Raw genomic sequence first — 23,579 nt, 5'->3', positions numbered from 1 at the left:
CAACTCCTAACTGACCCCTACACAAAGTGAAAGCCTCTGTTCCCATGCTTTACTTGAAATGAAATTGAAAATTAATATCTATCCTAAGACTACTCATACTTGTTCCTGGCTATTTTGTCACCATGCACAAGAATATTTTTTTAATACTGTAATTAGTCTGTAAAGGCCATCCAAGTTATAAAAAATCCCATATTTATAAAACAGATAAAATGTGTTTCAAAGAGTATTTCTGCACTGTTTCAACCCAAAAGACCAAAGCCCCAACAAGACCAAGCTGTCTGAGTTGCTACAAATTGATAGAATTTTTAGCACTCATACTGACTATGAATTAAGCCATGAACTGTCATATCAATAAGATAAGCACCACTTCCAAAGATTTTTTCACAATATACCTGCAACTTTCCATTATTAAAATTACATTTTCAGAGGAATCTTACCTTTAATAAGAAGTTTAGTGTCACTGCTACTGTAAGTACCAAATAAATATACATTATTTTCAGCAATCTTGATACAAATGTACTTTTTTTCATATTCATCTGTAAAAATATTTAAAGAATGCTGAATCATTTTGAAGTTCAGTTTAAATTTTAAAACTACACTCAGGGTTAGAAGAAAGTCTATTTACCTGAAGGGATTTGGAAAACATTAAAGCTACCACAAGACTCAGTAATGGTGACACTAGTAAGGCTGAATTTTCAAACTGCAGCAGGTACCCCACGATGAGAGAAAACAGGTAGATTCTGTATACCTCGTGCACCTGTTGAAGAAAAAAATAAACAATAAAATATAAATCCTGCTTTTTAGAGCAGTAGATAGCTCACTTCCTCTGTTCACCAGGGGATTAACAGATCTCAATCCTTCAACTCATGTGTCCAGCAGGGTACCATTTAGCTCTGCAAAGCATTGCACATGAAAATGATCCTGGTCAGCCCCAGTAACTAATGGGCAATTACTTCACAAGAATTCTGTAAAAAGCCAGAAGCAGGAGTACTTTATCAGGTCTCCCCATTCAGTAACACCCCCCTGTGATGCAGCACAAAGCAGTAACTACGAGGCACCAGTAAGAATACAAAATTTGTTTTAGAGCTCATCTGCAAACAGGTGCTTTCCTTGCCCTCAAAACAACTTGTTCATTAACCTGTCTCAGGAATGAATACTCAGACTTATCTATACTTGCTGTTATTTACTATTTGATAAGCAGATCTCATAAACCTTGATGCTTGATTCTTCAGACTTTTACCAAAACACTCATTTTCTCCCTTATACACTCTGCTTTGAATTACAATAGATCAAACATTTCCAACTGCTGAGGAACAGAATAAAAAGAAACTGAAAGAAGCAGTGAAAAATTAAGAGTTGAATGCAGTTTGACATCTAATAAAACCAGAAGGCACACATGTACAAAGGAGCATATATACAACTGCAACAGGCAGAATAAAAATGTCTCATTGTTGCAACATTTCTAAGAACCATTATGCAGAATAAATTTAAATACTTTCTTGCATTGAAAAATCAACTTGCTCCAACATCAGTCTAGTCTATTATTGGCAAATCAGTGCAGGATAGGCCACTGAGGGTGAAAGTGAGCCCTTCAACTATATAGAGCAAACAAAGCACTTCTTTGGTCTGCTCACCCTGCTGTGAATAGGAGAAAGAAAAGAAGAGGCAGCTAGGCCAAAACAGAGGACTATCATTCCTCAGTGTTTTAGCTTTCCAAGGATGTTTCAGGTCTCAGAAGCTTTGTTTAGCTTCTATCCCAAACACAGCAGTCCAAAAGAGACTCAGTTTAAAGTTATTTTATTCTTCTGATGGGTATCATATGCACTTCAGCTGGGCCCATGCTGCAAGACACTCATCACTCAGTCTCTTGTGCCCTCTGGAGCTTCTGGGCAGTATGAATGGCAGGCAGCTCAGAGGCTGCCTGTAAGTATCAGTAGGCTGAAAAGTTCCAATACCTTCTCTGTCTGTGCTAGGGCAAAGCAGTCTAGCAGGAAAAGAGAAACAGCCTGGACAAACAGGAGATAATGACTGTATTCCCACATCATCACGAAGGTGTATGTTGAGGCATTCACCAAAAGATAACAAAACTTCTAGAAGAAAAAAAGAAAAGAAAAAGTATTAATTTTGTACCCATGCATGTCTGTCAACAAGTAACTGAGAGCTCATTAAAACATAAACTATGCAAATTAATTATTATTCTGGGAAATAATTAAAATACTGACTTCAGATGTGCTTAACTTTCAGATGGAAGAAAGTAATTACAGTAAATTCACGAATACAAGCCACACTGAGTATAAGCCGCATCTCTGGGTGTTGGCAAATATTTCGGTTTTTGTCCATAGATAAGCCGCACACGAATATAAGCCGCTCTGTCGTTCGCAGCGAGGACCCGCGTGCAATTAGTAACAGAACCGCGGGAGGGCGGGGTTTACTGGCCGAGCTAAGGCTGTGCAGGCTCGGCCCGCTAGGGGCCGCTGACGGGGCCAGGTGGCCCAGCCCGGTGCTGCCGCTCGGGGCCGGCCGCCGCTGCCACTGGGCTCGGTCACCCCGGGTCGGCGCTGCCCCGCGGTGGCAGGCAGGGACGGAGCTTCCCCTGCTCCTACGGCAGCGGCGGCGGGCGGGGACGGAGCTTTCCCGCGCCCGTGGCGCCGGCGGCGGGCGCGGACAAAGCACCTCGCCTCCTCCCCGAGCCGCGGCAATGGCGGCGCGCGCTTCCCGCCCCCCCCCGAGCCGCGGCAATGGCTGCGCAGGGCTCCCGTCGGCTCCCGGAGCCGCGGCAATGGCGGTGCCCCCCCCCCGTCGGCTCCCCGAGCCACGGCAACGGCAGTGCCCCCCGCCCCCCCCCCCCCCACCTCTCCTCCCCGGGCCGCGGCAATGGCGGCGCCCCCCCCCCCCCCTCCCCTGGGCTGCAGCAGAGGAGGGAAGAAGAGAGCTCTCCCGCCTCTCTCCCCGCCCCCCGTGCTGCCTGCAGGGAGCCAGGGCAACACGGTAACACTGTAACAATTGCGAAATGCCGGCTTTTACTGGCCGGTGCTTGGCTCGGCACTCTGGCTGGCACGTCTGGGGTTGTAAATGTCAGAAAATTATTAATATATTAGCCGCACCCGACTATTAGCCGCACTTCCGGGTTTCCACCAAAATTTTTGTCAAATTGCTGCGGCTTGTATTCGTGAAATTACTGTACTGAAATATTCAAAAACATATCAAGCCAATCAGAAGAAACATTTTTGAGAGTCAGGGTAAGAAAGTAAAAACCATCTTCTTCAAGAAAAACTGTTTACATAAGAAAAATTCTGCCTCAGTTTATTTAAAAAAAAAGCAGCACATGGTCTATTACCACATTGTTCTCTCTGAACCCTCCTGGGGGCATAACAAGGTAGGGCACAAGTTGCTTAGCAAAAACTGCACATGCCTAGGTGAAATCCAACTGGATCTTTTGAAAAGAAGAAACAAAACATCTACTGTTTTCTGCCCAGAAGGGCAACAATAGCAGAAGTAACTAACCTAGAGTACAGTTTTACCAGTAGCTCTTTATTAAGAAACTAATTTTGCTTTACCTCAGCAGAACTGTTTAGGTTCTTTTTTAAATAGCCTGTGAGAGCTGCTACTTGACATGCAAAATATGGCAAAGCCCAATTTTCTCTTGATGGTATGGAGTAATCAATTCTTGTTGTATCTGTCCTAGAATAAAGTACAAAGAAACAAAAAATTAAAATATTTATGGAACAAAAATATCAAGGAAAGCCTAAATGCCACCTCTAGTTGTAAATGTGGCCTTGCAAGCAAACTTTTCCTGATGCAAAGTAACACTGACACAATTTTGCTCTTGATACAATTCACGAATTTATTAACAGCATGGAAGGCCCAATCTTTATTCATCTATTTAGCAGGTTTCCATGTTAGCTGGCATTTATAGGACTGAAGCCAAAAAAGCATCTGCCTCGAGCCTTTTCTGACCTGCAAGGAAAATCAGCTCACAGCTGAGAGAAAAGAATCTTTTCAGTTCTCACACAAAATGTTTTAAACAAGCGATTTAGGTAGTTGAGAACAACACAATTAGGATACAAACTGGCGCTCCCCCACAGCAGCAGCAACAGCAGCAGCAAATATTTTGTCCACAGGGAAACGTTTTGCCCAGCAAAACAAGAGATTAAAGATGGATGGGGAGCATGCAGGGTTTTCTCATGGAATGACTTGACGGTATCCACACAATTAGCGGTGTAGGTGAAAGTTTTTAAAAGTGAAAAGTGACCCAGAAGCACAAGCTTTCAAATGTGATCAAAGGCATCAGTCTCAGAGGTACATAGCTTTCTTTGTGTCTACTATGCCTTTAAAAAGGAGCCTCAAGCTCCTTTATCATTCAGGTATTTAAAAGCATCACCTTTCATTTTTTCCTCTGAAGCCTCTTACAGAGGCATATTTGGAGGTTTTTGACTACTAAATTTTTCATTTTCTTGACACTGTTTAATCTTATTTGCTGTTGAAAAAAATTACAGATTTATTAATCATTTTTCCTACTTTCCACTGTTCACACCAGCTTGAAGAGCAGTATTTTCAATTACTAATCACAGATTCTGTCATGATGACTTCATATTCTTAGAAGACGCTTCCCAACAGTTCACCTTTAAAGGTATATCGCTAGCATTTTGATCCATAGTTCTTTTATTTCAAGTGCTCTCAAGTTCACAGAAAGCCCCAGAGTTCCCTGGTGACAAAACCAAGAGCATGAACATAGGTTTTCATTGCCCAAATAAGGCTCCCTATTATTGTGGATAAGGGGAATTCCAAGTGAATTGTTTTAAAATAAAAAAAAATCTTGGTATTACGATCATCTAAGAAAATTCCACTTTGCAGAAAATCCGACTATTAAAAGAATATTAAAAAATCAAATACTCTTTACCAAAAAAAAATGCACTTGATCATTTCTTTCTATACCACCGGACAACTGTCACAATATTTAGAGCTGGCCAGAGAGTGTAATTCTGTTTTACAGCTGTTTTGAACATTAGTCTTCAACAGCACAAAATCAAACCTTCTGAGGAATATTTTTGAGAAAGGAAATTGTGCGCAAATACTCCTGTATTTGCACACACACATACGGTCAGTTCAACTGGTAACATGGATGGTTTGGACAACAGGAGGCCTTTCCATTACAAAAGCCATCATGAGAATCAATGAATCTTTTGGAAATGGTTTCTATTCACCGTAAGATTTTGCTCTCACAGCGAGAACATAAAGCTTAATAAAAGCATTTCAATCCACTAATTAAAATCACTTCAATCCACTAATATTTTAAAATGCCTTATTGACAAACTAGATTGTATAAAGATGTTTTTCTTACCTGTTAATAATGAACCATGCTACAGTCAGCATTCCTGCCAGCCAAGTCCCACTCATAACCCAACTGGTTACAAACAATGCAGTCACATAAATTCCCTGCAGTCCAAAAACTATACCAATGTAGAAATACACTGGTTCAATAACTTCCTGAAATTACAAATAAAAACGAAGAGACATAGTGGCAACTGAGCTGAAGCTAGAAATTATTACTATTTACAATTTGTTACTGCTAACAATGTGCTAGGTGCTTTACAAACAGGTAAGAGACGCCTCCTATTCTAGAAAAGTACTGGGTATGCTTTTATTTGGGGCTCAGGAAGAATAAAGCAGTGTGAATTAAGTGCACACTTCAGGACTCAGCTTGCCAGTGCCATGATTTTTGAATTTGCTTTAGCTTGAACACTCTATGTGTCAGATTTAATAAATCTATGCTGCAGTGGGATATAAAGTTCAAAGGACTACTAGAAGAAGTTATAAAAGGGAAGAACTTGAAGAAGTAAAGATGTGGCAAAGATAGTTCCAAAATAAGTAAATAATAAAAAAGGAAAGATAATGAGAGAGGACACGAGTATGCAGCATAAGCAGAACAAAGCCTGGATAGAGCGGAAACTGACAAAAGGTTAATCTACACAGTGCTTTTCCCTATGAGAATGGGCAGACAGGTACCACTATAACAGACTTCTGTATTCCAAAGGAATTAACTTTCCTGTTTTTAATGGATAGCACAGATACTCCTCACATTTCTAAGCAGTCTGTAGAAGTAAAGAATAACAGAAAAGGTTACTAATTAGCATTAAACCCCCAAAATCCTATGCCAGAGACTGATCAGAATTGAGGAGAACTTGGACCTGGTGAGAGCCTTAGCTCAACTCATTCAACAAAAAATGTATGTGTTCATTTGGTACAGCACAGAAAGTCTCATACACACACACACACACACAGATAACAACCACAATGAAAGTACAGAAAGTAGGAGAAATGCACATACTTCGCTACCAGATGCTTGATATAAAACACTGGCAATCAACTCTGGGTACAAAGTCATTTGCTGGACAGCATTTATGGTCTTCAGTGATATTGTCTTATTGTTGTGTGTCAACTCATAAACACCTGGAGACAAAAAAATATTATTATTGGAATCACTTACTACTCCTGTTCCTAAAAGAGGCCAAAGTGTATTCAAAGGTAGAGGGAAACAGATTTGATCATTAAAGTACTGACTGATTCACCATACCTAGTCTTAAAGGAAGAAGAAATTTCCATGTTAGATGTCGTTCCACCTACTGATCTAGCTAGAAAGTTATTACCCTTTTTTCAGCTAGTCTTTAAATAGAAGGCCCTAAACAAATCACCTGAAGCACAGTCTTTCAGTAATGCACTGATGCAGTCCTGGAACTACTTGCCTATAGATCACCTTCACAGGGAGATCTTAAGGAGTGAGACAGATTTAACAGGGATGAGCAGGATGTATTAAACCTGTCTCCAGAAGGACGTCAGATATGATGGCCCCATCACCCCTTTCAGCTCTGCATTTCTGAAATTTCTAAGAATCATTCACCAAACACAGTGTGCCTTTCTGTGGGGTTAAGATGGAATTGAAGCTGCCATACTTGAAGGACCAATCCAAGATCATTCCAAAATGTTATAAATAAAGACTTGTCAATACTTAGGACAATAGAGGGAAGAGCAAAAACAATCCAAATCAAGATAAGAGGGAGAAAAAAGGCTCAAAAACAATGCAAGAGTCAAACCAAACAACTGTTTCCAGTTCTGAGCATGTCTTGGTGTAGTCTGCAGGTAGTTGTCTACAGGCCAGACCAGGTCTTCCAGGACTTATAACTGGGTTCAGCACAGCTGTAATACACTCTTGAAGGCTAGATGCCTTGTAATACCTTGTAGACACGAGCCTACCTGTTTGCAGAGACAGCATCCCTGAATGAGGCATGCAGTCCATCCACTGACAGCATGGGCAATATCCCCAGAGGTCACCAGGCACTCAGTGTAGCAAAGACCTCAGGTATTGCTGATGTGCTACATTTCAGCTGGGAAACTGTTCAACCAATAAAACACTAACCACAAAGGTTAGCTCTACTAGCTTCAGTGAGGTTTCATACAGGGACTGAACTAATTCAATGGCTGACCACTGCAAGGTAGGACAGCTCACCCTCCTCTCTCCTGAGTCCCAGCCCCATGCTAGCGCAGTGCACTTCTAACTCCCTGAACCAGCACTGAAGTGCTCCTTCTTTCCACTGCTTTAGGTTCCTTTTGGTTTAGAGACCCAGGGTCAGTAAGCCCCAGAGCCAGTGCAGGATAAAGAGCAGAAGCACAAAGGAAGGAGATCATTCACTATTACTCAGTCTGTTCTCCTTCCTGTTACTTTCTGTCCCCTCACTCAGTGCTCATCAGCATCTATTCATCACAGCTGACAAGAGTCAAAACTTCTGGCAGGGACAGGATGGAGCAGATCAGCTTGTGACAGAAACTGTTCTCTCTTCTGACAGAGGATGGAAAACAGTAATTTTCACCCCTCACTCCCAAATTCAACATAAATTATATTTACATAGCAGAAAATCCACTATTATGACACAGGCAAACCCAATGATAACTTTGATACAGGACATCATAAGACTAGTATTACCCTATCCCAGAGTATTGATTAAAGGCAATCTGCTGGAATACAGGATAGTTGAATACTGTTCTCAAAAAGACACTGGAAAGTTAGGACAGCATGTGGTTTTTGATTAATCTGGCCAATATACCTACATAAGAGAATAAAATTAGTCTCCTCAGTCTGCAGTATTTTACTGTCTCCAAAGAGAACAGGACTTTTCAAAGTTAATAAAACAAATGAGTTTGTACCTCTTTCAAAGGAAGGAGCCTTTAGCAGTTCTTTATAGAATGAGTAATAAATGGCACTGTCACCCTGAAATGTAATTTCTCGTTCAAGTTCCTAGGAAAAAAAAAAAAAAAGAAAAATTAATCTTCTGCAATCTCTTTCCAGAGAAGACAAAGTATTTTCAGATAGGTTTTGCAACATGGTACATGGTTATAACTTCACTGTACATCTTCAAAATATTCCACAAAACATTAATCTTCACAGCATTTCTATCAGGTACATACAGCTCTCTATAAGCAAACATGCTTGGAAGCAGAGTAACTCAAATCCACATTGTAAGTTAGCACAAAATCCACAGGATCTTTTCATATTCACAAACCTGAAATTCAATCAACTTTCTATACTTCACTTAATAATGGAGTTCTTAAGAAAACAAAACCAAACCAACCAAACAAAAAACACAAACTCACCTCCCCCAAAACCTCAGAACAAACACAAAACCCCACCCCCAAAAGCCCAACACATATTCTTGTTGATTAGCTTCTGCAATCCCAGTATGCTTCAGTTATTTTTCCATATTTTAAAAAAGTATTTTAAAGATAAAGGGTGGATGGAAAAACATAGAAAAGCAAGCCACAACAACTGTTAGCAGGAGGAAAAAAACCTCTGAAAATAAAGAAGACCAAAAAAAAGTTGTTTCAAAGACAGAGGCCTCAGTAGAAGAGCACAGGATTCTGCAAGTAGTTTCAACATGACATGGATCAGGTTTGATTTCAAGAACACAATCTGGCTTTTGTTGCAGTAGTTTATCTTTACCTGCCTGCTGGAAAACCAGAATTTCCGTTCATGATATGTTGAGAGGTACACAGCATACATCATTCCACTGGTGACTGCCGCGAGACAGCCAAAGAAAAGCTTTGCAAAACGCTGGATTAACATATCTGAAAATGAACAGTGAAAAACTAAAATAGTCCAGAGGACTGAGAAACAAACAGTACCTCCTACACGACTCTTATTTGTGAACAACAAGCAAACTTAATGGCATGAGAATTATCACACCATTGGCAGCACAGATACACTGAAAACTGGTTTGTTACTCCTGTCCTGTAGTTTTCTTTCTTAGTTGTTATCATTGCTTCACAGGACCTTCAGACAAAATACTCACACACTACACTGCAAATTTTCTCCAGCAAGCTTTGTTTTCAAATTAATTCCAAGAAGTTTCAGAAAGGCCTCTTCCAGATAAATAGAGCAATTCTAGATTCCACCCAAAACACCACAAACTTCTTAAAGACATTAACAGACAGAGGTGGCATAACACATCTGACATATTTTCTGAGACATTCTATTTTCCATTCTGTTTTTGAATACAAGAACAAACAAATCTGAATTTTACCAAACTCACTCAAAGGATATCTACTTCATCTGTAGCTCCCTCAAGTCAGTATGTACCTCTAACATAAAAGCTTTTGGTAGCTTGGTGAGCACTTGCCTAAAGTTTTAGTTCTGTTTCTTGAAAAGTGGTAAGGACTTTTTGTCTATTCTTGTTTCAGTACCATTACTTCATGTGTATCAGCTTCCAACCAGAAGATCATTCCAGGAGCAATAAAAATATTTATTTGTATGCAAATAGTAACAGTAAATTTCTTAAATCCCCTGCCTCTACCTCCCCTCCCCAAGCCTGAAACAGTCCAAGACTACTATTTCACCCTCCAATACATAAAATGTCATTATTAAAGAACTCTAATGTGCATGCCTGTTTTCTCTTGAAATATTAAAAAACCTAATTCAAAGTAAGTCTGTTATGAATTACCATGCTACAAATATATTCTCATAAAATGTAAGAGAATAATGAAAAAAACAATCAAAAGTCAGTTAAAAATTCTGTAGCTTACATTTTGGCGACTTTCCCAGCTTTGAATTTTCTTTGTTTCTCTCCTCTGGAGCCATTTTGTCAGATTCTGTGCAGTTTTGTTTCTTTCTCTGTCGCAGGTCTGCTGCCCCTGAAGACATTTTTTTAAAGTTATTGCAACACAATACCTAAAATCACACTAGGAAATCCACACAGCAGCAGGTAGCAGCCAGTTACTGCTACTGATTCAATCCCATGGAAGATGTATTTGACAAAGTCTCAATTAAAGTATGTCATACACTCAACTAAAATAACAATATAATGCTATAGGAATAAATTATTATTTTATTTCTTAGAAAAAATAAGAGTATTCTCTTGAGGCCATACTCTGGGATAAGCCAGAATCCAAACTGGAAGCTAACTGATCTATTCCATTTGGTGAACACAAATGAAGGAAATCAGTAGTTTAGATAAGTTGACACAGACACTGGGAGAAACTGGTGCCAATTCCATTCTACTCTCATCCTGGTTTTATGCTACTATAGTACACAAATTGGGCTAGTCCATTACTTTTAAATTGAGGTGCCTATTATTTATGTGGTAAAGGTTTTTATAAAGTAAATGTACTATCACTTTTTTCCTGCTTTTGGATCTACTGGAATTAAGCAGATTTACAAATATTTAGTCTAATATATAATTAAAAAGCCCAGTCTGTTCAGCCACATAGATCACATCACAAGACCAAGGGCTTCTGTTAACTTTTTTTTTGTGAGCAGCAGCAGCAGCAGCAGTTTGAAGTCCTGGTCCACTTATTTTACAGTCTGAAAAGCCTAATTCACAGACTGTAAGTCCACATACAAAAAGACTCATTGCAAAACGTATTTTATAATTTCTGTATTAAAGATACCCCACAATATTTATGTCATTCTGGAAGTGTAATGAAAAGAATTTTTACCTCTCCTGTTTGACCTACTGTCCAACATTGCTTGAAATTTTGCAGCCACCAATTTTCCTCTGGACTTTAAAACAGCTCTTTCATAAACCCATCCAACTTTAAACTTTTAGTGACAATCTTCACACCCCACAACAAAGCTTTTAAGTACTCTGGTTGTATATTACTTCAGTTCTAATTCAATCTACTTTTAATTCCCAGCTATTAGATCTAAAAGTTAGAAACTACAGATAGAAATATAAATGGTTAAAACAATGTCTGCCTGGATCAGGACACCATTGTGTTAACAGAGCAATTTATAAATCATTCTGAGCAAACCAAGATGTCAATGATAACATTTTTCATGGAATGAACAGAAAATGTCGACCTTCTTAAACAAAACAAGAACTGGAAAGATTCTAAACAACACAAGGTTTAGGTATCACATTTATCATCATGTCAATCCAAAATGAAATATATACCAGCATCTCTTCATGACATGTATATAATAAGTTCATCAGCAATGCAAATACCAAGTGCACTGCAGTTAAAAACCATCTGTATCATGCAAAATAAAACATGGTGGGAGAAAACCCTAGATCATAAAAGTGGGCAGATATGTGCTTGGAAGGACAACTGAGTGCCCCTGTCATTCTACTTATGACCAAAGCAACAGCACTGAGAGCACCAGAGGAAAAGGCCTTTGCTTCTCTGGCAGAGAAGTGAACCATAGTAGAGGTGTAACAAACTTATCAAGTACAGCATTAACAGTAATAATAGGAAGCTCCCAAAGAAGAAACAATTTAAAATTCTGCTTCTGAAACAACATCTCAATCAGCAAGTGATCTTCACCTCGATTTTGAAGACTGCTCAACATATTCCCCCCCAAAGTAATAACAGAAAGATGTGAGTGTGTTACTTCTGTTCCTTGCTGCTGCTGCAAAGAAATGCTGTTTTCACTTCAATGAATACTTCACACAGAATAAAATGAAAGTCAAACAAGGTAACAACTAAGAATTATCTAGAATTTTGAACTGATGACACAGCCTCTAGTAACTCCCCCATCCAGCACATAATTTTCCATCTGGTTTTCAGTTCCCTGTAAGTTCCCAGTTCAAACAAGTTCTTCTTCAGAGAACACGCATTCCACTTATTTTTTGTGTTTGGACTGCAGAAAAACTCATTCCTACTTTGTGCTACTACAATCATCTACTTTTCTAATCTACCTACTAATTGAGCACTGTCTGTAGTCTTTTCATCTAAAGAAGAATAAGATAGAGCTGGGAAACATTCAGAGAAGGGCCATGAGGGTGATTTAAGCTGTGCAATAGCTCCCACACAAGGAATGGGGAAGCAAATTGAAGATCCCTCAGTCTAGAAAAGAGGATGACCAACAGAAACATGCCAGACGTCTACTAGTTAGTAAAGTGCACAAACACACTGAATAATGAGCAGTGATTCACCTTTTCTAATACAAGAAGTTCTCAAACAAAACTAGTGAGTCAGACTAAAAAGAATCAGCTCATTGCACATCACCTTCACGCACAACACTCCTTCATGCAGAACACTCCTACCCAAAGAATGTTCTGTAAGCCAAGAGTTTGCACAGATTCATAAGAAGATGGACACAGTTGTGGAGGACAAGCAACTGGAGACTCCTAAACAGACAGAAACTATGTGCAACTCAGAAAGTACCCAGCTGAGAACAGCTGGGAGGCTGGAATATTCCATGGGACAGGTTTGCATATGCTTGGTTTGCTCCTGCATTTTTCTGGGTGCCTATTAACAGTTTTGCTTCTGCTGATTTCTCCAAGAAAACTAAATGCCATGTTCCTACCCCCTACAAAGAAGGGTTGCACTGAAAAGACATGGAGAAAAATGCTCGTGTAGGGGCTAAAAGTGAAACAGAATCGCAGAATACCCTGAGTTGGAAGGGACCCACACGGATGATCCAAGCAGCTCTTGACCCTGCACAGGACACCTCAATAACCACACCATGTGCCTGAGAGCACTGTCAAAGTGCTTCTTGAACTCTGTCAGGCTTAGTGCTGCATCCACTTCCCTGGGGAGCCTGTTCCAGTGCACAACCACCCTCTGTGTAGAGAATCTCTTCCTAATACCAACCGAACCCCCCCCACATGCAGCTTCAGGCCATTCCCTCGGGTCCTGTCACTGGTCACCACAGAGAACACACCAGGATCTGTCCCTCCTCTTCCCCTCCTGAGCAGGCTGCAGCCTCCCATGAGGTCTCCGTCAGTCTTGTCCAGGCTGAACAAACCACATCACTTCAGCCGCTCCTCATACAGCTTCCCCTCAAGGCCCTTGACCACCTTCGTAGCCCTCGTTTGGATGCTAATACTTAATGAAACGAGAGAGAAGTCTGACCAAAACATACGGAAGGATGCCAAAGAGAAAGTACACTCACGGAGGCATCCACGGAGCGCACAGATGCTGCCCCGGGCGCTCCGCCAGACACAAAGCCAGGCGAAGGCAGAGAAAAAGACCCCATGTTCCCTAGAGACCGGCCCGGCCTCCCGCTTGGGGCTGCACAGCACGGGCTGGGCTGGGGCCCGAGGGGCCGCCGGGGCGGGCTGGGCCCGGGAGGCCGCCCGTGTCCAGCAGCCGCTGCTTCACCTCCGTCCGTGCGCGGCACGGCCCTGGCACAAACCGCGAGGGGCGGCCACACCGCCGGCCTGAGCCAGCGGCCTGGCCCCGACCGCCTCCGCCCGGCCCCGGCTCCGCGGCCCGAGGAGCCGCCCCTCACCTTCCTCCATCGCCGGCCTGTGCCTGCCGCCCGCCGCTGGGTCCCCCCGCCGCTCTCTGCGGGGCGACGCGTCCGCCCCGCCCGCGCCGCCGCCGCCGCCGCCCGCCTCCCGCCGGCCGCGGGGGCGGGAGTGCTCCCGCATCCCCCGGCGAGCGGAGCGGAGCGGAGCGGAGCGGCCCCGCGCTTCCTCCCACCGCCGGAACTGCGGCTGCGGAGCGCGGGGGACGGCCGGAGCCCGGCGGCGGCGTACCGGGGCACGGCGGGCGTACCGGGGCACGGGGAATGTACGGGGGCTCGGCAGCAGTACCGGGGCACGGCGGCAGTACCGGGGCCCTGCCCGGCGGTGTCAGGGCTCCCTCCCGGGCAGCGCGGCCGGACCGTGCCGCTCCCGCCTGCCAGCCCCGCTCCACACGCACCGGGCCCTTCGGACAGGCCGCGGGGCCCCAAAGCCTGGACAAGAGCGGGCTCAAGGGTGGCCTTACCGCTCTCTACGATTACCTGGAAGGAGGTGGTAGCCAGGGGAGCATCGGTCTCTTTTCCCGGGCAGCCAGAGACAGGACGAGAGGACATGGCCTCAGCCTGTGCTGGGGAAGGTTTAGGTTGGACGGCAGGAGGAATATTTTGACAGAAAGAGTGATTAGACACTAGTTTATCCTGCCCAGGGAAGTGGTGGAGTCGCTGTCCCCGGAGGAACACGGCACTTTGTGCCTGGTCTAGTTGACCTGCTGGTGTTCGGTCAGACATTGGTCTCGATGATCGCAGAGACCTTTGCAAAACTAATTGATTCTGTGATTCCAGAACCGGTAACTTCTATGGAAGCGGTTTATGGGAATTGCCCCTTGGAGGCTGCATGTCTCCTGACCTGCAGTCAGGCCAACAGCCATCAGCTGCTGGAAAATCATTGCTTGTCCGGCCCCTGCAGGGAAAAACTAAACCAATATGTGTGTCCTGTTGGAGTGTAAAATGAGATTTATAAGTTTCCTGGATTTTTTAATAAAATCTAAAATACTTCCGCAGTTGCTGATTTATTGGATAGTGAAGGGAGTTACTTATGTTTTTAATGATCCACAAATTTTCCGTTGCACTTCTAATGCATTGTGTTTGATATGGATTTTTTTGTTTGTTCGTTTAGGGTTTTTAAAGTTACTGAAATAAGCAGCAATAATCATTACAATGAAAAGAACAGTATTGTTTTATATATTTGTGCTCAGACCATCAGTACATGGACAGACAAAATAAACAATTGCTTAATTGTGCTCTAGATGTTCCTTTTTCTTAAGCCTTTTTGTACCTGCTGTTTTATAGTGTACTTTTTTGCATTTATTGTGCAACTTCAGTTTTCTACTGATGCTCCAAGACATCATCCCACACCTTGATTTCAGTAAAATTCTAAATGTACATCAAGTTATTTACATGCATAATTGTATAGTTAGCAGAGAAGTGGAAAAATCCAGCCTGCTCACTTGATTTAAATTTTTGTTACGGAAAAAAATTGCACATTTGAAGGTGGGAGAACCGAAAATCATTTTTCATGCATGTTTCTTTGTCCCAGAATGAATATGCTGAAATGATTGTTAAGGTAATGTTGAAAATGTTATTACTGTTGCACTTCAATCTTCCAAAATGCTTTCTGTAACTGATATTCTATGAAAGTTGTTTCATTTGACACTTTATGTGCACTAAACATTGTGCTGTAATACATTACAGTGAATAAATACAGGGATGTTGTGTTCTTTTTCCAAGCTTTCTCTGTACAAACATGCCTCATGTATCTGCATGGTGACATTTGTTTTCTGTTTACATACTGTTTCTAAGCCCTGCAGACATAAGTTTCCTTTTTATTTACAAGTTCATTGTACTGATGCTTTCCAGTTTAACAATCATTCTTTGTCTCTTTTAGAGATTGTTGTCAGGAGACAGACACAGAAATTAGTATAATGCATTAATACTGGGCATGTTTGTCATTACACAAATTTTAAAAAATATCTGTAATGTTTCAATAATCAGGTAACAACTGTGGATATTTCACCTGTTCTCCTGATTTCAGCCTTTTGTAGGGTTAATTTTCAGGCTGCTAACTTGATGGTTCTGGATTGTCATTATCCAGAGGTATCACTTATTTTAATTATTTCAGATTATTCCTTCCCCAAAACTATATATCTTCTACCAAAGTGTAAAAAAGTAGAAAAGTAGTGCCCACAAAAGTGTTAATGGGACCCAAATTCTGCTTAAAGTTGGAAGGGTGTGCTCTCCCACCTGATATTGGGACTGCAAGGAAGTAAGTGGGAGGATATTGAGGCATAATGATAATGTGGAAGCATTACTTAAAACTGGACCTGAGAAGTCCTAAGATTAAATTACACAAAATATATAAAACCTTTGGGATTTCCCCCACCTATTTAATTATCTTCCTATCTTATTTCAGCACAGCTTCTGGTGGTTTTGATTGCTTCAGCTCCTGCCTGCCTTTCCTAGGATATAAGTGAGGTTCTATTGTCATCTCCTGTATTGTAAAACATGGAAAATGCCCATTAAATCAAGGGAGCTGATTTAGATTTGCACTCTGAAGCTGAGCTGGGGACATGGAAACATGCTTTGGCTTTGTTCTCTCCTAGCTTCAATCCTCTGGTGGTAAATTTATGTTTTGATTTCTCCTGAGGCCTTTGGAATTTCTTTAAATACTGGAAGACCCTACAGATGTGATTGCCATGGCCATCTTCCTGATCTTTCTACCCTGCCTCTTGTATTTACTGTCCTTGAAGCAGCATGAGATCCTGCATATTCATTTTCTTTGCTTCTTCCTGTCATTCCTTGTGCTTCGCTGTAATCTAGAACTGACTCATGTCACTTTGTTTAGAAGTGTGTGATGCTCGACAGCCTCTCATCCTCTACTTTCTCTTCTACGTCCTTCTCATCATCTTCTCCGTCCTTTTTTCTCTCTCCATCTCACCTGAAAGAATTCCTTCTTTGTGTTTTCACCCTCTTAAATGACATTGATCCTTATCACAGTTGCCTTTGTCTGACCTGTAATTTTCTCTGTTATTTTCGTGCTTTTCATCTTACCTCATAAGACCAAGATATGTCAGCTGATTAATTGCTATATTTCTCCTTCAGCCCAAGTGCCTGCAGAGCACTGTATCAGTAATAAAGTCATAATAAATGGACTACAGGAGAAAAATCTTGATAAATGTTTGTTCATTTAAACACACACACAGCCTTAGTGATGTGACTTGCTTTCTGTACCACTTCTTTCTTTCTGCTCTTGATCTAGTTCTTGTTTGCGCTGCAGGTGAAGTTCCCCAGAGCAGGAGGCTGACCTGTGTATTTGTGAAACATGCAGAGTTTTGTGTACCTGGCCAGAAACAACAGTAAGGGAGCATAACTGGCCGATAGCTGCTTTGCCCTCCATGTGGCCTCTGCTCTGTGAGGAGGCCCACTGCTCTGCTATTGTCTCTGTCCTTTCCTACACTCCTTTTTGCTTCCTGAGCTGTCTCTTTGACTTTTATCCAAGGATAAAGCCGTTTGAGGTGGATGACTCACAGCTCTGCACTTGCTTTGACTCACTCTTTGCCACCTAGTATATTGGTCAGCTCTTACTAAACTGCAATTTGGTTTTTTTATTGCTAATGACGACAATCCTTGCAGCCCACATCTTTGATTTCACTGTCATTTCAGCTGGGTCAGAGCTGTGCTTGTCTTCTCTATGATTGGTCAAAGCTGTATTTCCCCTTTCTCCCTCTTCCTGGGTTTGATACTGTCTGGTTTTTCAAACATCCTCTGCAGATTTCAGAGCCTAGAGGTTCTTTTGTCTCTGGTTCCCAGCTGTTTGGGCTGCATTTCTGAGGGTGAAGGTGCTGGTCCCCACACAGCTGCCCTGCCAGCATGGAAAGGCAGCCTCATCCCTTGCCTCCCCATGCAGCACCCTCACCATTCATCTGCTGCTTGACCAGGAGCAGGGCTCCTGACCAGCTTCCAGTGGCATCCCCAGTAACGCACCTTGAGTGATGACAGAGTTGGTGTCATCACACAGGTGCTGATGATGAGGGCTTAGCAAACACTTCAGCTGGTGCAAAACAAGCACAAGAATTCAGGTCTCTTTTCAGGCACTGAAGGACAGGCCTAGCATGACTGGAGTCACTGAAACCCCATCCCTGGCACTGACATCAGCAGGAATGACTGATTGCATCTAGGAAATTGCTCTTGGAATATTGTGCTGGTCTTTTTTATGTAAGTATTTTTCAGAGAAGTGGAGCAATGTGATCTTTAGTGTGTCTTAATGTCTTACTAAGTACACTAGTCAGGCACACCTCCCATCCCAACATAGCAACCAGCAGTCTTAGCCCCACATTCTTGTCTGACCATGTTACAGCTGGCAGAGGAAAGGGCGATATCACTGCTTTTGATGGGTTTCCAACTTTAAGCAGGAAGCAATTTGGCCTGATACTTGAAGATTATAAATCAGTAATACAAGTCATAGCCCAAACACTAAGCAGACACAAGATCTCTTCTTTAGTGTTATTAAAACATCTTGGGCTGAAGCAGCTCTCTGCAGATGGTGCTGCTTTTCACTGGAGTGAGTAGAAACAGACTCCAGCACACAAAATGAACTCTAACCGGGCAGACTAGCTATTAGCAAGCTACTGCTTGTCTGCTAGGATTTCCTGGGCAGCAGGAAAATAAGTGAATGGGACTATACTTGGAAGTGGGGTGCAACTTCCATCTGGGATGCAGATTCTTGACTCTGAAGCAGTTCTGATAATCCCAGCTGTAATTTTCCAAGGAGGAAACATAAGCCAGGCAGTTTGTTACAGAGAAGTGTGATTCCTCTAGGAAGGGCAGTTCTGTTTCCTGAGCTTTTCTTCAATCCCAGCCAGCATTGCCAGGCTTTAACTTCATTTCCAGAACTGATACTCTGAGTTGAAAGACCCATTTGAAATGATCAATTTTACTGGCACCTGTATCAGTCTGTATAACTGCTTTTATGAGACACTGGGCACTATGAAAATTGCAGAGAATAACCAGACCTAATGTGTAAGCAGGATGCCTATCACTGTGTAATTATGTATAACTGTACAGTTACATAAATGCTTTTCTTGGGGAATCACCAGTGACGGCAGCAAGCTTTGCCTGTCATGTTTTGGCTAGTTAAAGCACTGATTCATCATACTTTGAATACTCTGTTTCCTGCTTGTTCTATGGTAAATGGATTACTGCCTGCAATTTCAATAGTAATTAATGAAGATGAGAGATAGATCCAGTGATAAAACCGGGATGTCTGATGAAGTGGAACAATTTACTCCACTTGTCAAATTTCATGGTGTTGCTAGAATATCACTAGCTTGTTTGCAGACTGTTTCTTCCTCTTCTTGACAGATGCATTTTTATCAGTTGAGGTAACAAATCTAAGCATACAAACCATGATTTTACTCTTTTGTTGCTCCTCTATGTAAAATATCCCCCTCCTTCCCTTTATGCCACTCAACTTGAGCTCATTTCTGCAGTTGCATATTTCTTCTTGAGCCGTCCCACCAGCTGTTATGCATGAAGTTGGTCAAACCTTGGGTGCAGAAAGCAGCAAATTTGTGCTCAGCTCTTAGCAGGTCATTGTACCATTTCTGGTACCCGCTCTAGCTCTATCTCATTCAGCTCTGGATGAAACCTCATTGCTTAGATGGAGATCAGTCCACAAAAGGAGCAATGCCCTGAGAGAGGAGCTGGCTAGGCAGGCATCTGAGCTTCTTCCAGTCAGATGGAAGCTCCAGAGGAGACGCACACATTGATGATTTTAAAGCACAGTGTGATCCCCAGAAGAAAGGCACTATACCAGTTCAAGATAATTATTATTAATGATATCATTACCAGTGTTATAGTGACTGTTACTGTAATTCCTTATTGCAACACTTACACAAGAAGAAATATGCATTGGCAGGTGGAAGGAGGGAAGGAAAGTGATAGCTTTGCTCAAGCAAAGGTTGGCTAAATTTGACATGTGGTTGGAATCATCTTTCTGACGTTAGTTCAGTTGGTTAGAGCATGGTACACCAATAATAACAATAATATTAATAACAATAATAACACCAAGATTATGGGTTCAATCCCCCCTGATGGGCGATTTACTCAAGAGTTGGACTCTTAAATCCATTCCACCTCGGAGTATTCTATGACTCTCGAAACAAAAGCAGATTCTTTGCTTCCTTGTAAATGTGCGTTGTTTTGAGTTAATGCAAGTGCAATCTGCACATGTAAAACAGACAGCCTGGATGGTAGGTAGATACAAGATCTATCACTAAGAAACTTACAGAGAAATTAATTTATGCACAGTTCAGATGAGCAAAGAGTCAACATGCTGGTGCACAGTGCTAGTGAAAGTGCCAAATGTTTATATGGTTTCTGTGAAGAATCTGAGGAAAACAGGTTTTGTGGCTGGCCTTAGCTGGCTGCGTTGTTTTTTCCTGTGTACATCATGTTAGAGTAATTTGTTAAATATCCTTCCCGACTTTACATAACTCTGACCTTACAGGTGAAGAGTTAGTCCTGCCCTAGGAATTGCAAGAAGAATGATGTTTGTTGACAGAGGTAGATAATATCTTCCTCTTCAGTGAGTCAGGATGTCAGCAGCAAAGACTTGGACAGGAATTGACAGGAAATTTATGCTTAGTCCTTGAACTCCGCGGTTTTGGCAGAGATATGACTGAATGAAACACAAAGTGACAGAGGGAGAAACCTGGATTCCCTCCCAGAGAGGGAGTTTACTTGAATTGCTTGGTCATGGACTAGCTTGTTTCATTCACAGAAAAAATTCTCGATCTTAAGAGAGGCTACTGTAGTATCCATCCTGTTGCCATCAAGGACCCTGAGAAGTAGCTGCCGTGTAACCATTGTCTGCAATATACTTAGGAGGGTGTAATTAATCACTGTAAGTCTCCAGTGTGGCTCAATTTAATCAGCCTCACAAATATCACTGAAACTTCTCTGATATATTTTGTAAACAGGATTTAGCTATAACATAAACCCAAGCATTGATGGTGTTCATTCAAAATGTCAGTTAATTTTATCCTGAAACAATTTTTTTTTTTTTTTATGCTAGAGTTTAAACTTTCATTAGTTCAAAGAATGGACATTCTTTTAGGGTCATGTCTTCCAGATGTGCAGGATTACAAATCAATAGCCAGTCCCTGCAATAAATTTTCATTTAGACACTTTGTGACCTAGGCGAAGAGTACATATATATATAGGGAGAAAACTGATAGACTGCTGGAAAACAAGAGTGCCTGCCTTTTCCTGGAAAGGTTAATGGAACTATTGGCCTGCAGGTAGCACACTTGCTTGTGGAGTTTTCTTCCCTCCTCCTGCTCTTCAGCCCTATTTTGCAGTTGGCATTTGGAGAAGTACCAAATTAAATCCAAGTTAATGTATATGTCATGAAATTCTGCTGAACTGAGTGGAGGGGCAAGAGGCTTTGGAGACCTGTCCTGGGAGATTCTGGCTGCTGCTCGTGCCTGCAATAGGGAGCAGTGGAGGGAGTTCAGGGTCTTATGAGGGCAGAGTCTAAATTAAGGCAGGCTCTGGCATGCACAGCGGCAAGGAAATGCAATTTGGTATAAACATTGGGGCTCCAAAGTGAGTGAATGCCACCTACACTGCTCCCAGGAGGCTCCTGCTTCTCAGGAATGTTCTGGCAACATGTTGCAACCTTGATATTAGTTCTACTTTTCAGTTTGCTTTGTCATTTTCAGCAGCAGCTTTTAGTCTGTAAAAACCGTATTAATATGATAAGGGAATGCACATCTTCATCAACTCTAAAGAAGTGGGCAGCATTCCTGTGTGCATCCTTGCAGTTTCCAGACTTGATTCCAGTGAACAGTTCCTGCCCTAAACACTGAATTTCCATCATTACAAAGAAAGGATTCTCAGTAAATACAAAATTGCTAGGTGCCAAAATAATACAGTGTTTTTCTGTTGGACTAAACATACAGATTAATAGAACTCACTACTTGCTGACCACATTCAAAAGTAAATAAGCTAAGAAAGCAAATTTAGACAGAAAAAAAAAAATCCTAGTTGTGCAACACTGCCCAATGAACATTTCTTTCCCTGTGAAATGTTCAGTGATAAGGTAGATATTTTCCCTCGATGGACCCTCCTCGACAGACACGTGTTGGAAGGCTTATTGATAGCTCCCATGTACATAAGATCTGCTCTCCTGGTAGCCAGTGCTCTTCTGCTCTCATTTGACCTCATCCCTAGAAGGCTGAAACTTTATTACTGTAATGAATCTTTGTTTCTCCTTCCTTGCACCTGGGGGATTCAAACGTGCTTGTGCCAAGACACCGTCTCCTTGCTTGGCTGTATATAATCTGAGATACATGCAGGTTGATTTCACATGGAAATTAGAGAGGATGGAAGAGATTTGTCACCAGGCATTTGCGACCCATGTTACATCAACCTCTCGGAATACGGCATGTCAGCCAAAATAAAGGCTTGCCTTGCGAAATAGGTTGTTAGCACTGATAAACAAAGTTTCAATAGGAGCTGAGGATCAGACTAATAGTCTGAAACACTGAAGTCATTTGGGACCTTGAATTAATATATTTGTCCACAGACAGGTTCATGGTGGAGAAGGGCTGGGCAGCCTTTCCCACCTAGCAAACACCATGCCCCATCTGATGCCAGCCATTGTGGAAGAACTTTGATCTTATTTGATTGCTTGTCAGCTCTCAAACTGCAACTATTTTTCATTAAATTGATCAGTACAGAATTCACCCATTTTTGTGCTCCCTTCTGATTCCCAATAGCACCAGCCTTCAGTTTTGTAATTTCCTGATTTAATGACTCCTGACATACCTGAGCCAAATCACAAAATGTGTTTCCCATGGAAGCTCTGCTTGAAGGTCAGCAGATCCCTTTGCTTTTACACTGCTTTATTGATGTGTGTCGCTTGAAGTGAGACTCAAGTGAGTATTTCTGCCTCCCTTTTAAAGCTCTGCCTAAATGCTATTCATCAACAGCTCCCACTGGACTCAGATTTCTCCTTTGTTGTTCTGTTTCCTCCTTTTTCCTCTGGGGCCAAACAGTTCAGCACTGTTTGATCCTGGGAAAACCAGGAAATGAGAGTTACTGGGAAGAGGGGTAGGATTCCTCTCACCTATCCTGAGATGAGTGCCTGTGTGCTGCTCCAGCTCATCATCCCAGCTGCAGCTGAGCAAATGGAGAGAGAGTCTCCTGAGAGCCATTCACCCCATTCTGAGAGAGCTGGCTGGGAAAGGTGTGAGGAACCACATGAATTGTGCCTGAGGAGCACAACTGCAAGGCTTAGAAAGAGAGAAAAGGACTTAACACCAAGAAGCATGGATTGATAGTCAAGGATACATAGGGGGAACATAGGGGACAAAGGAGATTACACAGTGTGGATTGTTTGGTATGTTATTGATGAAGAAGTTCACAAAGCTTCGATGAACATCCTCTCAGTCGTTTAAGAGATTTATTTTATTGCTTTAGAATATATTTTATTTCATATAGAATGCAAATAAGTATAAATTTGTAAAATTGTAGTATAATTTTATTACAGTAATTTCACAATTATAAGCCGCACTGAGTATAAGCCGCACTTCTGGGTTTCGGCAACTTTTTGGTTTTTTGTCCATATATAAGCGGCACCTGATTATAAGCCCCATGTTACAACACAGGGTGTGATAAAAGGTATCTATTCTATCACCATCTGTTGAGGGTGGGGGCAGTGATCCTTATCTCCATGGGAGATATTCTGCTAATGGGCCATCCATTGAAACCAGGCAGGGCATTGTTCTTTATCTTTTCACAACCCATCCTTCCTCCAGAGAGTCATTTTCTGCTAATG

The 23,579-nt window shown here is 41.9% G+C and overlaps 1 protein-coding gene across 2 annotated transcripts in view; it reads right to left on the bottom strand.

Moving 5' to 3' along the window:
* DPY19L4 (dpy-19 like 4) overlaps window positions 1–14,950 on the bottom strand; it is a 34,565-nt gene extending 19,615 nt beyond the window's left edge. Inside the window, exons 1-10 of one of the 2 annotated variants that reach the window (XM_033051588.2) lie at window positions 14,222–14,950; window positions 10,072–10,179; window positions 8,993–9,117; window positions 8,200–8,290; window positions 6,329–6,450; window positions 5,342–5,487; window positions 3,558–3,681; window positions 1,956–2,090; window positions 626–757; window positions 438–536 (exon numbers count right to left, since the gene is read on the bottom strand). In XM_033051588.2, coding sequence (XP_032907479.1) covers window positions 438–536; window positions 626–757; window positions 1,956–2,090; window positions 3,558–3,681; window positions 5,342–5,487; window positions 6,329–6,450; window positions 8,200–8,290; window positions 8,993–9,117; window positions 10,072–10,126 — 1,029 coding nt within the window. In that variant the 5' untranslated portion in view covers window positions 10,127–10,179; window positions 14,222–14,950. Of the gene's footprint in view, window positions 1–437; window positions 537–625; window positions 758–1,955; window positions 2,091–3,557; window positions 3,682–5,341; window positions 5,488–6,328; window positions 6,451–8,199; window positions 8,291–8,992; window positions 9,118–10,071; window positions 10,180–13,723; window positions 13,866–14,221 lie in introns of those variants that run through there. The other variant, XM_033051577.2, reaches the window with a different exon arrangement.
* Between the last annotated feature and the right edge of the window lie 8,629 nt (window positions 14,951–23,579).

This window comes from Catharus ustulatus, chromosome 1, assembly GCF_009819885.2.
Source record: "Catharus ustulatus isolate bCatUst1 chromosome 1, bCatUst1.pri.v2, whole genome shotgun sequence".
NCBI lineage: Eukaryota > Metazoa > Chordata > Aves > Passeriformes > Turdidae > Catharus > Catharus ustulatus.
The sequence above is the reverse complement of the archived record's forward strand: the minus strand, read 5'-3'. Positions and strand labels throughout refer to the sequence as shown.